The sequence below is a fragment of the Crocodylus siamensis genome, chromosome 1 (genome assembly GCF_052110815.1).
Source record: "Crocodylus siamensis isolate JL-2025a chromosome 1, ASM5211081v1, whole genome shotgun sequence".
Lineage (NCBI taxonomy): Eukaryota > Metazoa > Chordata > Crocodylia > Crocodylidae > Crocodylus > Crocodylus siamensis.
In genome coordinates this window covers 316,579,524-316,592,666 of record NC_143395.1, presented here as the reverse complement: position 1 = coordinate 316,592,666, position 13,143 = coordinate 316,579,524, and the positions used below count along the sequence as shown (strand labels likewise).

The 13,143-nt window shown below is 45.4% G+C and overlaps 1 protein-coding gene across 4 annotated transcripts in view; it reads right to left on the bottom strand.

The window, feature by feature from the left end:
• The window catches only part of NALCN (sodium leak channel, non-selective), a 486,033-nt gene that overhangs the window by 68,496 nt on the left and 404,394 nt on the right, over positions 1-13,143 (bottom strand). For all 4 annotated transcript variants that reach the window (XM_090022644.1, XM_090022651.1, XM_090022634.1 and 1 more), the window contains one exon: positions 11,389-11,462. In XM_090022644.1, the coding sequence (XP_089878770.1) occupies positions 11,389-11,462 (74 nt within the window). The remainder of the gene's footprint in view (positions 1-11,388; positions 11,463-13,143) is intronic.

The window sequence follows — 13,143 nt, the reverse complement described above, 5'->3', positions numbered from 1 at the left end:
TGTGGATTCCCTTTCTTAGGTTCCTGTATCACTTCCATTTGAGGGTTGTTCACTCAAAGAATCACACATGGATTGGACTGTTCCAGACTTGATCCCTATTTTTGTCTTTTGCTAATGGTTCTCCTTACATTCTGGTTTTCATTGTAGTCCTGTTATCTAACCACACCTGTTAATTATGTGCACAGATATTTCCTTTCCTTTGATTGCAGTAGAAGTGATGACAGAGCATGCTTCATGAAGATGCATTAAAAATATGGTGCCAATCTGGCACCGTAGTTTATATCTGGTGGCAACAACAAGTATAAGAGGCTAACATTTTCCAGTGAGCTTTCCTCATATTTTCCTTTTTTGACTTTGCTGGAGAGAAAGTGAAATCTGATAGTAGGTGGTGTTCATGGTTTTTTCTTGGTTTTGCTGTTTACCATGATAAACACAGAATCATAATACTTGTTTGGAAAAATATAGGGGTATCAAATCCTGGAATTTAAGAAGTAAGAAATCACAGATTTCAAAGTGAAACCTTGACCAACATAAAACCAACATTCTCATAAGTGACCATCCAAGGAAACAATACAAATCACTTGTTTAATGGAAGTGACCTTTTAATAAGGCTGTATTTGCTGCATTGAATATACTTTGGGTTTGTCTCTTAAGGCAAGAAATTGGTTACTTGGGGTTGCCCATGCCCATTATAACAATATATCAATACCCCAAGAGAGTTTAATTAAACATTATAAACTTAAATTAGTATTGTAACTCTTTTGGAAGCACACAGAGCTGTGGGTTTCATTTATTCTGATCTGCAGAAAAGAATCACTATGTTTTGAAGAACACTTTTACAAAAACAGTTGAATTATCTACCAGAATATCAGAACCCCAGCAAACTGGATTGAATAATTCAAGTACAACATCGTTCTACAGCCAGAGTTTCAGACATAAGATAAACAGTCCTGACTTATTTAGCTGTTTATCCAAACTGAAAGGTGCTCTTAACTGGGCATAACTACACATACACTTCAATGTGTAGTAGACTAATTTGCTACACAGCTAAGTGTCACCGTCTACATGTACACGGCAATTAGGCTGGTGTAGACTAATTTACTGTACTGTCGGATATGCTGGCAGACATGAGTACTATCTGATGGTGCAGTAAATTACTGCACTTATATGCATGTGGAAAAGGTGACAGGGCTGGTTGGGGCACGAGTGTGCTTCAGTACAGGGCAGATGGCAGGCAGCCCCCGCACTGAAGCACCCTTCTGTCCCAGCCAGCCACTCTGTAGCACATGGAACCTAGCTGGAACAGTCCTGGACTGGTGGACTGACCCCCTAGTGAGTCTAGGCTGCTCCTGCTAGGCTCCATGTGCTGTGCATGAATAAACTCCAGAGCAACTAGCTCATGTTCAAACAGCACGCCATGGAGCAAAAAGCCCTGGAGCAATAAGCTCCAGAGTTTATTTATGCACATTAATTACACGTGTAGAAGTGCCAACTATGAGATACTCTGTCCTCTCAGGCTCAGTAAAAATGTCAGGCAAGCTTTGTCCAGAGCAGTGAAAAGAGTGTGGAATATACCTACTGCTATTTATAATTTAGCTGTAATTTCAATTATAATGAAAATCAAATCAAAATTACTGAAGTTATACATGCCGTTTTCCAAAATTGTCACCATTCATTACTTTATAATAAATTATTTTTTGTAAAGTTGATTTTTTTAATCCAAAAGCCCTGAAACTTATATGTTACTGACCATAAAATACATTAGTGATGTGTAGGGGGTCTACGGGGGTGCACGTACACCCCCTGAGAGTGCTGGTGTGCTCCCTTACAGGCCAGGCTCCCTGCTTAGGCGATGGGCAGGTGAGATTGGCCACAGGGGAGACCCATCCCCCACCCCCCAGTCGCTGACTGGTTGCTTGGGGAGAATGTCTCCCGCCTGACTAAGGTGGCACCAGTCGCCCATGATAAAATATCACATCCACGTGGGAAAGTGGCTCAGAATGAGCGGTGGAGTTAACATACTCAGTGCTGATCAGCTAGTGTACATCCGCACCTCAAGGAATTTTGTTTCTTCCTTTTCCTTGTGAAGGTATTAGCAGAATTCACAGGTTTGTTGGAATCTGACAGGACCATACCACCGAGAAGCTTGAAATCTAAGAAGCTATTTTATGTAAGAGAATGGCAAGTATAGAAAAAGGGCCAGTAGGCTAAGATAGGGTATCATGGTTACAAGTTATGAGGGTTCCATTATATTTAGAAATATATTTTCAGGGAGAAGGTAGCAGTTGGTCAACTACTCTATCTATAGAGGTCAGTGTAAATTGAAGATGGGAACTGGGGAAGAAAAAAACACCTGAGAAGATGGAATTAAGGTTATGAATGCATACCCACAGGAATGGTTGGATTAGATGACCTCCTGAGGTCCCTTCCAAACCTACTACTCTATAAATCTATAAGACCTTACAAAAAATGGCTAATCTTGTAGACCAGTGGTGCTCAATCTCTGGCCCTGTGGGCTGGATGAGTGGCATAGGGCCAGTCTGCAGGCCTGATCCAACATGGAATTGCTAAGCAAAGTCAGTCCACGGGTGATTCCAGAGTCACAATTACAACTACTCCCCCACTGCCAAAGTTTCCAGCTTGTGTGGAGCCCTGCAGGTCAGTCAGTTCATGGGACAGCAATTGAGCACCTCTGGTACAGACTTTACTGACTGTAGATAACAACTAAACCATAACTGTCACCTTCAATTCCATGTTGACCACACCAGCTTTCCATTTGGTCTAAGTTCTGGCCTTGGAAGTGTTCACAGGACCCTCATTGAAGTCAACAGGAGACTTTGGCTGGTTGTTCAAAAGAGGGCAAGGGCAGCATTTGTCCAAAAGTATGCAATTCTCACTTCTTCTTTTGGACTGTTTATACTGAAAACACTTATACTTTGATAAAATATAATGCAATGAGATTGAGAAGAAAATATGGGATGAATGAGCATAAATAATATAAATAAAATCAAGAGCTCTGATAGGTAAAGTAATTGATCAAATGATGTCCCAGGGCATTGGGGACTGACATGGTTATATAATCCATACTCCATATAGGTTCTGATTAAAAACCTTTAGTTGGGGATCTTTACAGAAGAGAAAACCAGAACTGCTTCTCAGAATTTTAGACACCAACATCGTTTCTTTTGCTGTTGGGTATCTAAAATTCAGACATATCAGCTATTTAAAAAACATATAGTGGTGGTCATATCTTGAATTGTAATGCTTCTGTGCATCCCTTGAATGTAATTCCTAGGGTTTAATAGTGATATTTTATCTCATTTTGCATTTCAAGACTCCAATGTCATAGAAAAAGTGACCGTGTTTAGTGATTCTTTCTGCATGGGCATATGCACCACTTATAACATCCACATGCTTTCTTATGCTAGCATGTTAATTTTGAAGCTGTGAGACCAGCAGTAGAGATCAGTACAGAAATTAAAACATCAGAATTAGTAGCATGTGAAAAAACTTTCAGACAAACTTAACTCTTGCTCAAGTGGAGGGTACTTTGTTGATGACTAAGATATAATCCACAGACCATTATTTGCTACAGGCCAGGGGCATTGGCTCAGTCAGTTTTGTTGGGGAAGCTCAGTGAACTCCTACAGAATGTTGAATAAAGGCCTGATACTATTCCACCTACTTCCAATCCCATTCCTCGAGTCCTTGCTAATACAAAAAGGTAGATTCTTTCTCTTCACTGTCTTTTAGTCTTGAGCCTAATAGAAGCAATATCCTCTCTGCCTGTGTCTAGATTTCCTAAGGCAGTGGTTTTCAATCTTTTTTCATTTGCAGATGTCTAAAAATTTTTGAATGGATATGCAGACTCCTTTGGAAATTTCTAATGGAGGTAAGGACCCCTTTGAATTTTAAGTCTGTGTATTCACATACTTTTAATTAATCATAGTCCTATGATCCTGGTCCATGGTTGTCATGGGAGACTTCAACTACCCAGACATCTCGTGGGAAGAGCTCTTGGCCAAATACCCGAGCTGTCGCAAAGCTTCCTCTCATGCTTGGATGACCTCTAACTGATACAAGAAGTCTACAGGCCAATGGGAGGTAAAGTGCTGCTCAACCTGGTACTGGCAACTGGGGATGACCTAATCAGCGACCTAATTATCGAAGGGAGGCTGGGTGACAGCGACCATGAGCTGATCACCTTAACCATCCACCATAAAGCTGGCAAGTCAGTCAGCAATACAGAAGTCCTTGACTTCAGGACAGCTGACTTTGACAAGCTCAGGAGGCTAGTCAGTGAGGCCCTAAGGGACCATGACGCCAACGGGAGGGGAGTTCATGAAGAGTGGTTGCTCCTCAAGGGAGCAATCCTGGATGCACAAGCTAAGGCTATTCCATCTCGGAAGAAAGGCAGCAAAAGGGCACAGCAGCCCCCTTGGCTCAGCAAGAAACTAGCGGACCTCCTGTGTCTAAAAAGAAAGACCTACAAAGGATGGAGGATGGGATCCACCTCCAAGGAGGAATATTCTGCACTGGTCTGGACCTGCAGGGAGAGAACCAGGAAAGCCAAGGCTGCAATGGAACTCCAACTGGCTACTAGTATCAAGGTCAGTAAAAAGTCCTTTTTTAGATATGTGGGGAGCTGGAGGAAAAGCAGGGGCAACACTGGAACCCTGCTAAACCAGATGGGACAACAGATCACTGACACCCAGGAAAAAGCCAATCTACTAAATGGTACTGTCTTTCACCAGTCCCACGGACACCTCTGCCCGTCATGGGCCAGGGAGGCCCAAGTGAGAAAGATTCCTTGCCCTCCATCAATGCTGAACTTGTGAAAGAACACCTTGAGAGACTGGACACCTTCAAGTCACCCGTCCCTGACAATCTACACCCCAGAGAACTCAAGGAGCTGGCTAGCATCATAGATCAGCCCCTGGCATAGATCTTCAAGAACTCCTGGTACTCTGGTGAAGTGCCCGAAGATTGGAAGAAAGCCAATGTGGTGCCTATCTTTAAGAAAGGGAGGAAAGTGGATCCGACAAACTACAGGTCCATCAGCCTGACTTCTATCCTGGGGAAGGTCTTAGAAAAGATTATCAAAGAGGCCATTCTTAATGGACTGATGGCAACATCCTGAGGGATAGCCAGCATGGGTTTGTTGTGGGTAGGTCTTGCTTGACCAATCTTATTTCCTTTTATGACCAGGTGACCTATCACCTGGACAAGGAAGAGGAAATTGATGTTGTATATCTTGACTTCAGAAAAGCCTTCGATCTGGTATTCCATGATCACGTCTTAGCAAAACTGGCCAGCTGCAGACTTGGGTCCACCACGATCTGCTTGCTGGGGAATTGGTTCCGCAGTCAGACTCAGAGGGTAGTGGTTGACAGAAATCAATCGCCATGGTGCCCTGTGACCAGTGGGGTCCCTCAAGGCTCTGTCCTTGGACCTATATTGTTCTACATCTTCATTAATGACGTGGACGCTGGAGTCAGAAGCAGACTGGCCAAGTTTGCTGATGATGCCAAACTTTGGGATAAAGCATCCACACCTGAAGGCAGGAGGGCAATCCAGGCTGACCTGGACAGGCTCAGGAAATGGGCAGTCGAGAACCTGATGGTGTTTAACACTGAAAAATGCAAGGTTCTCCACCTTGGAAAGAAAAACCTGCAGCATCTTTATAGACTTGGCAGTGCTACGCTGGCTAGCGCTATGGATGAAAGGGACTTGGGGGTCATGATTGACCACAAGATGAACATGAGCCTTCAATGTGATGCTGCAGCTAGTAAAGAGAGTAATACACTGGCTTGCATCCATAGATGCTTCTCAAGCAAATTCCAGGATGTCATTCTCCTGTTGTACTCTGCCTTGTTGAGGCCACAGCTGGAATACCGCTGGACTTGGAGAAGCTTGAGAGAGTGCAGAGGAGAGCCACGTGCATGATCAGAGGTCAGGAAAACAGACTTTTCGATGACAGGCAGAGATCTACAGGACTCTTCAGCCTGGAAAAGTGCAGGCTCAGGGGAAATCTGATGGCCACCTATAAGTTTATAAGGGGTGCCCACCAGGATCTGGGGGAATGTTTGTTCACCAGAGTGCCCCAAGAGGCAACAAGGTCTAATGGTTATAAACTCCTGCAAGACCATTTCAGCCTGGACATAAGGAAGAATTCCTTTAGTGTCTGAGCCCCCAAGGTCTGGAATAGTCTGCCATCAGAAGTTACTTTGAACGTGTGCTTTGAATGCCTTCAAGAGAAAAGCACCTACTTGAATGCCTTCAAGAGAAAATTGGATGTTTATCTTGCTGGGATCCTATGACGTGAGTTGACTTCCTGCCCCTGGGGCAGGGGGCTAGACTAGATGATCTTCCAATGTCCCTTCCATCCCTAATGTCTTTGAAATCTATGAAATCTAGTCATCTTTTACAGACCCTTAGATGTAGACTGCAGACCCATGATGCAAGTGCGGCTCACTCTGGGTGGAAGGGGGGGGCGCGGGATATGGGTGTTTCTGCCACTTGCCCAGCCACAGCAGCAGGGTGGGCACTGCCACCACTTGCCCAGCTACGGGTGCTGCCACTGCATGCCCAGCCCGGTGGAGGAGCGTAGGAAGTGGACACAGCCCCTTTCCTGCCACTTGCCCCTTTCCTCCTGGAGTAAGCCATGCCTACATCATGTCTCCTCGCCCCCACCATCCCAGCTGGACAAGTGGCAGCAGGGCATAGATCCTGCTCCCAGAGGTGCCATGCCCACAACCTGTGCTACGTCCCCTCTCCGCCACCACAACAGACTTACTAGCTGGAGGTATCTGTGTCCAGCATGGTGAGGACTGCTGCCTCTTTAGTCTATGGCTGAATCTCTGAAGCGGCACTGACTCTTCAGATCCCATTTGGCTGAATGGAATCAGGACAGTGATTTGAATCTCTGAATCAAATCGCTGTCTGTCCGAATTGGCTGAATCCTTGCTGCTTATCACAGGCCTACTACACAGGCAAGCTCTCCAGCCAGGGGCACTAGAGGGCTGCTCCCTGGGCTAGCACTGCCCTTAAGGGAGCTCACTGACTGATAGCCTGCCTGCATTCCTCTCTCTGAGAAGGGGGCTGACTGTCAGGAGGCAGTTGGCAGCTGCTGAAGAGGTCTCCAGTTCTGGGAGAATGCTCCTTACCCCAATCTTGCCAATTGGCTGATTGTTGGGATGGTGGGGTCATTCTTCCACAGCAGGAAACTTCCTGGGAGGATTCCTGCCACAAGAGAATAGCCCTGCTCTGGGTCAACCAGCAGGAGTGCATGGGGCAGGAGGTAAGTGTGCCTGGGGCTGGAGCCTGCCTCTTCCCCACCAGGGCACCCCTTGCCTAATCTACCAGTCAGCTGATTGGTGGGAGAGGGGGACGCATTCTTTTTGATAGATTCATAGATTCATAGATGTAGGGTTGGAAGGAACCTTGTAGATCTTCTAGTCCGACCCCCTGCTGTGGGCAGGAGAGAAAACGGCTCAAATGACCCCAGCCAGGTAAACATCGAGCCTCCTCTTAAAGACCCCCAGGGTAGGAGCCAGCACCACTTCCCTTGGAAGTTGGTTCCAGATCCTAGACTGTGAAGTAGTGCCTTCTAATGTCTAGTCTAAACCTACTCTCTAGCAGCTTATGGCCATTATTCCTTGTTACTTCGGGAGGCGCTCGGGGGAAGAAGGTCTCTCCCAAATCCTGCTGGTCCCCCCCTAGTAAGTTTATAGACGACCACCAAGTCCCCCCTTCTCTTCTGAAGGCTGAACAGGTTAAGGTCCTGCAGCCTCTCCTCATAGGGTCTGCCCTGCTGTCTCCGGATCATGAGAGTGGCCCTCCTTTGGATCCTCTCAATGCTGTCCACATCCCTCCTGAAGTGCGGTGCCCAGAACTGGATGCAGTACTCCAGCTGTGGCCTGACCAGTGTTGCATAGAGGGGGAGGATCACCTCCTTGGCCCTGCTTGTGATACATCTGTGGATTCAGGACAAGGTATGGTTAGCCCTACTGACGGTGTTCTCGCATTGTCGGTCCATGTTCATCTTGGAGTCAATAGTGACTCCAAGATCTCTTTCTGCCACTGTGCTTTTAAGAAGAGAGTTCCCTAGCCTATAGGTATGCTGCTGGTTCTTACTGCACAAGTGCAGCACCTTGCATTTGTCAGTATTGAATCCTATCCTACTGTCAGTATTGAATCCCATCCTATTGTCCGTATTGAATCCCATCCTAACCTGTCCAGGTCCTGCTGTAATCTGTCCTTCCCTTCTAGCATGCCCACCTCACTCCAAATCTTGGTGTCATCTGTGAATTTAAACAGGCTACTTTCACTCCATCGTCCAAGTTGCTAATAAAGAAATTGAACAGTGCGGGCTGAAGGACCAAGCCCTGGGGGACCCCACTGCCCACTTCCCTTTAGGTTGAAAATGACCCATCCACCACCACTCTCTGTGTGTGACCCCTCAGCCAATTTGCAATCCATATGACTGTGTACACATCAATGCCACAGTCACCTAGCTTTTTAATGAGAGTGGGGTGGGAGACAGTGTCAAAGGCCTTCCTGAAGCCCAGAAAGACTTCAATCACTGTGACACCTGTGTCCAGTGGTTTTGTGACCTGATCATAGAAAGCAATCAGGTTGGTCTGACAGGACCTGCCTCTAATGAAACCATGTTGGTTGCCCTTGAGCATCATCCCCGCTGCTGGCCCATCACAGATGTGCTCCTTGATAATCTTCTCAAAGAGCTTCCCCAGGATTGAAGTAAGACTAATGGGCCTATAGTTGCCCAGGTCCTCCCTCTTCCCTTTTTTAAAGAGGCTGGAGCCCTCCCATGGAGCCCTCCCATGGCTCCAGCCTCAAAAGACTGTTTCCTCCTCTCCCACCAATCAGCTGACTGGTAGAATAGGCAAGGGGTGCCCTGGTGGGGTTCCCATCACAAAAGACAGCTGCCTGTCCCCTGCTGTCCTCTGAGTTGAGTGTAAGAGGAGGATGTGACCACAGGAGGAATCTTTCTGAGGTTGTGGGAGGGTTCCCTGCTGCAGGACAATGGTCTCACACCCCCCCCCCCCCCACTCCTCAGGGCTCACCCAGAAGAGGTCAGGGCCAGGGGCTAACCTTCAGTGATGGGAACCTTCACAGGGCTCCACAAGGGTTCCTGCCATGGGAGAATGCCTCTCCCACTTCTTCCACCAATCAGCTAATTGGCATAATGGAGGGAGAGAGGACGTTTCCAAGCCAGAAACCCCACAGGGCTCCATGACAGTTTATCCCTGGGCAGGATGTCAGGGAGTCAGTGCCGAGACAATTGTATAGCTGTTAAAGTTACTGCAGGAGGGGAGATCTTGTTCTAGTTGGAAGAGGTAGAACTTTCCTGTGGAAGAGCCAATTCTCCTCTGCAAGAAATCCCTTGAATGGCTGTAGGTTTTCTTTTTGTACCAGGGAAAAGACTTTTCTCCCAGCAAAAATGCAATGTCTGGCCAGGGCCTGAGTCAGCATAGAATTTGTCTCTCTGTAACTTAGACAAACACTGCCCTGAAACTAGTATATGAAACTATATTTTAAATGTACTTTATTATGTCACAGAAACTGTACTTATTTCACTCTAACTTCTATAAAGGTAAGATACACTTATGTAACTGAAGTACTCAAAAACAGAGCCATGAGCTTTGTTTGAAATTAATACTTTTGATCTTACAGTTACAATGTTTATCCGTCAGATCTTGACAAAGGACATTCATTTGAATTGGTAATTGTTCACATTAATATATATTACCATGGTTTTTAAGGAAAGCTAAAGGTGACTGCTATAATTTTTCTCAAATGGAATGTAATTACAAGGCACTTTTCAACAAACTTCACAATTCAGGAGTCACACTGAACTACATAATTTTATACTGAACTGCTCCTCGTAAAGCACTGAAATACTTAATTTAATTTCTCAGCTATATTTTTCCAATCAGTTATTCCTTTTTATTCTGATATTTCCCAGTTAGCAGTAGTTAATGTACTGTAGATGTGTATCGTTTTATGATAATGAAACTGTACTTATAAACAAACTAATAACCTATACATTTTCAGTACAGGTTTTCTGTGGCTGGATCCTTCACACAGGGCTATGTCATCTGGCCTGCGGGGTTTGGTAATTTGGTGGTGTAAAAGTAGTGGCAGCATTTATTGTCACTGTTTCTCCACCACCAAATTTCAGTTAGATCATATTAGACCCGTGAATGCAAAAGGTGGATGGGACTGCCTAGTGCTTTGTGACTAAGGTTACAATGATAAGGTATAACAAAATTAGGTGCATTCATGTGTGGTGTGGCCTAAGATCACATTTGTCCATTTAAGTCCCTAAAAGGTGGAATAGGATCTGATGCTTTCTGAACCTCATTGTTTCTGGTTGCGATGTTATCAGAAACCATATCTTCTAGTGCAGGATACTTAAAACTTAATGCAAGACTTTGTAACAATATTCTTCTGAGTTTGTGGGCAAGGACTGTTTTGGAATCTGTTGGCCAACCAAAACCTGAAGGTGCAAAATGACAGTAACTTCTGAAGAATCATATTTGGTTAATTCTAGAGGAACAGGTAGAAAGTGCCCAAACCAGAAGCTAAATTGTTAGACGAGGGATGGTAACATATATTAATTAGACCTACTTCTGTCTTGGTTGAATAATATGCCTTAAGTACTTTTCCCATTTATACAAAAATGTAAAAAAGACTGTGGTTTTAATATAAAGGGATACACTGCCATAATCAGTGGTGCCCACCCTTTGGGCCTGAGGGCCAGATGTGTGGTGTGGGTCAGTCCACAGGCTGGATCTGGTCTGTGGGCTCAATCCAATACATGCAGGGCCTGATCCGACTGGGACCATATTATGCCCCTGGCTGGATTGGTCCTGGCCCCATTTGCGCTGGATTGGTTTCATCACCCCAACCCCAACCCTGACCTTGACTCCACATATGCCAGATCAGGCCTTCTGCCCTGCTTCCAGTCCCACATGTGTTGGACTGGGCTCATTGCCCCAGCCTTACATGTACGCTGGCTGGATGCTGTGCATAGGGCCATGTCATCTAGGCAGCAGGGCTTGGAAATTTGGTGGTGGTTGAGTGAGGGTAATGTTAATTGCCACTGTTACCTCACTGCCAAATTTCCAAGCCCTTGGGGATCCCTTTAGGTCAGATCACATGACTACAGGATCTGGCCTGTAGGCTGGGGGTTGAGTATCTCTCCATAAATGCAAAGAGCCTGGCAATCATATGCATGTGCTGTACACTGACTTTGTATACAAACACTTTTACAGAATAAACAGATCAGAAATCATTCATAAGTTGTTAATAACATCACATTTGTAATTCAAAAGATAATGTCAAACTAGTACCAGTTGTTACCTCAGGATTTTATTGATTGCTGTCTCCTTTTCTAAAAGATTCCTTGCTCTGATGCTGAAAACAGATTTACGGAGCTGTGAAATATATAAAAAAAAGAGTGTGATTTTAGTTGCTCTGTATATAGTAATGTTGAAGTGTATTGATGGAGCAATCAACGCATTATGTTGTTGAAGTGTATGAAACTTATGTTAACAGATAAGCAAAAATGACAGTGTAGTGGTCTTCGTTATAAAGTCTACATTTTCCTGGTTGCTCTGCCATTGCCTCCTGCTGATATGAAGGGAAGTGAAAAAAGATCAAAATGGCCCCCTCTTACCAAGGGAGCTGCCTGATTCACAGCTGTCAAGTGATGCCTGAGGTGCTAGCCTCCTTGTGCTGCCCAACCCACTTTTGCAACTGCCTTTAGCAGTTGTGTTTGCAGGACAAAGGCCCGGCCTGTCTATAACTGCCATTTCAGCTTCCAGACATAGAAGACCAAACATAATGTTTCATTGGCATTGCTCCCTAATTTGCCCTGGTTCCTGCTCCTCTCATTTTCCCCTAGGTAAGGAGAAAGGAACAACGTAAAATCTCTTCCTAGTGCCCAAGGTTAGACAAGTGGGCAGAAAACAACAGAATGCAGTTCAACAAGGAGAAATGCAAAGTGCTGCATCTAGGGAGGAAAAATGTCCAGCACACCTACAGCCTAGGAAATGACCTGCTGGGTGGCACGGAAGTGGAAAGGGATCTTGGAGTCCTAGTAGACTCCAAGATGAACATGAGTCGGCAGTGTGATGAAACCATCAGAAAAGCCAATGGCACTTTATCGTGCATCAGCAGATGCATGACAAATAAGTCCAAGGAGGTGATAGTTCCCCTCTATCGGGCGCTGGTCAGACCGCAGCTGGAGTACTGCGTGCAATTCTGGGCGCCGCACTTCAAGAAAGATGCGGATAACCTGGAGAGGGTCCAGAGAAGGGCCACTCGTATGGTTAAGGGCCTGCAGGCCAAGCCCTATGAGGAGAGATTAGAGAAACTGGACCTTTTCAGCCTCCGCAAGAGAAGGTTGAGAGGCGACCTGGTGGCTGCCTATAAGTTCGTCAGGGGGGCACAGAAGGGAATTGGTGAGTATTTATTCACCAAGGCGCCCCCGGGGGTTACAAGAAATAATGGCCACAAGCTGGAGGAGAGCAGATTTAGATTAGATATTAGGAGGAACTTCTTCACAGTTCGAGTGGCCAAGGTCTGGAACGGGCTCCCAAGGGAGGTGGTGCTCTCCCCTACCCTGGGGGTATTCAAGAGAAGGTTGGATGTGTATCTAGCTGGGGTAATGTAGGCCCAGCACTCTTTCCTGCTTATGCAGGGGGTCGGACTCGATGATCTATTGAGGTCCCTTCCGACCCTAGCATCTATGAATCTATGAATCTATAAGGTTATCCTAACTATCCCTTTTTTGTTATCAGTGTCTCCTTCCTTGAAGTGCTATTTTCTGAAAGGAAGAAAAAATGAGAGGATTAAGCCATTTTTATAAGTGGATAGTTAGCATTGTTCTTATTCTTTTTGGAATAAGATGGGGAAAGCTAAGTATTTTAGACATTTCCGTTGTAGGTTACTTCCTGGAGGTCAGGACATAGGGAGGAACATGATACAAAAAAGACAGTGCTCAGAACCCTGAAGTCCCAGTGAAGGGGTAACAAACATTTTAAATCATAGCTGACAATTTTTCCATTCTTGCATCTGTAATGATGAACGTAAAATTTCAGGCATCTTGTAAGA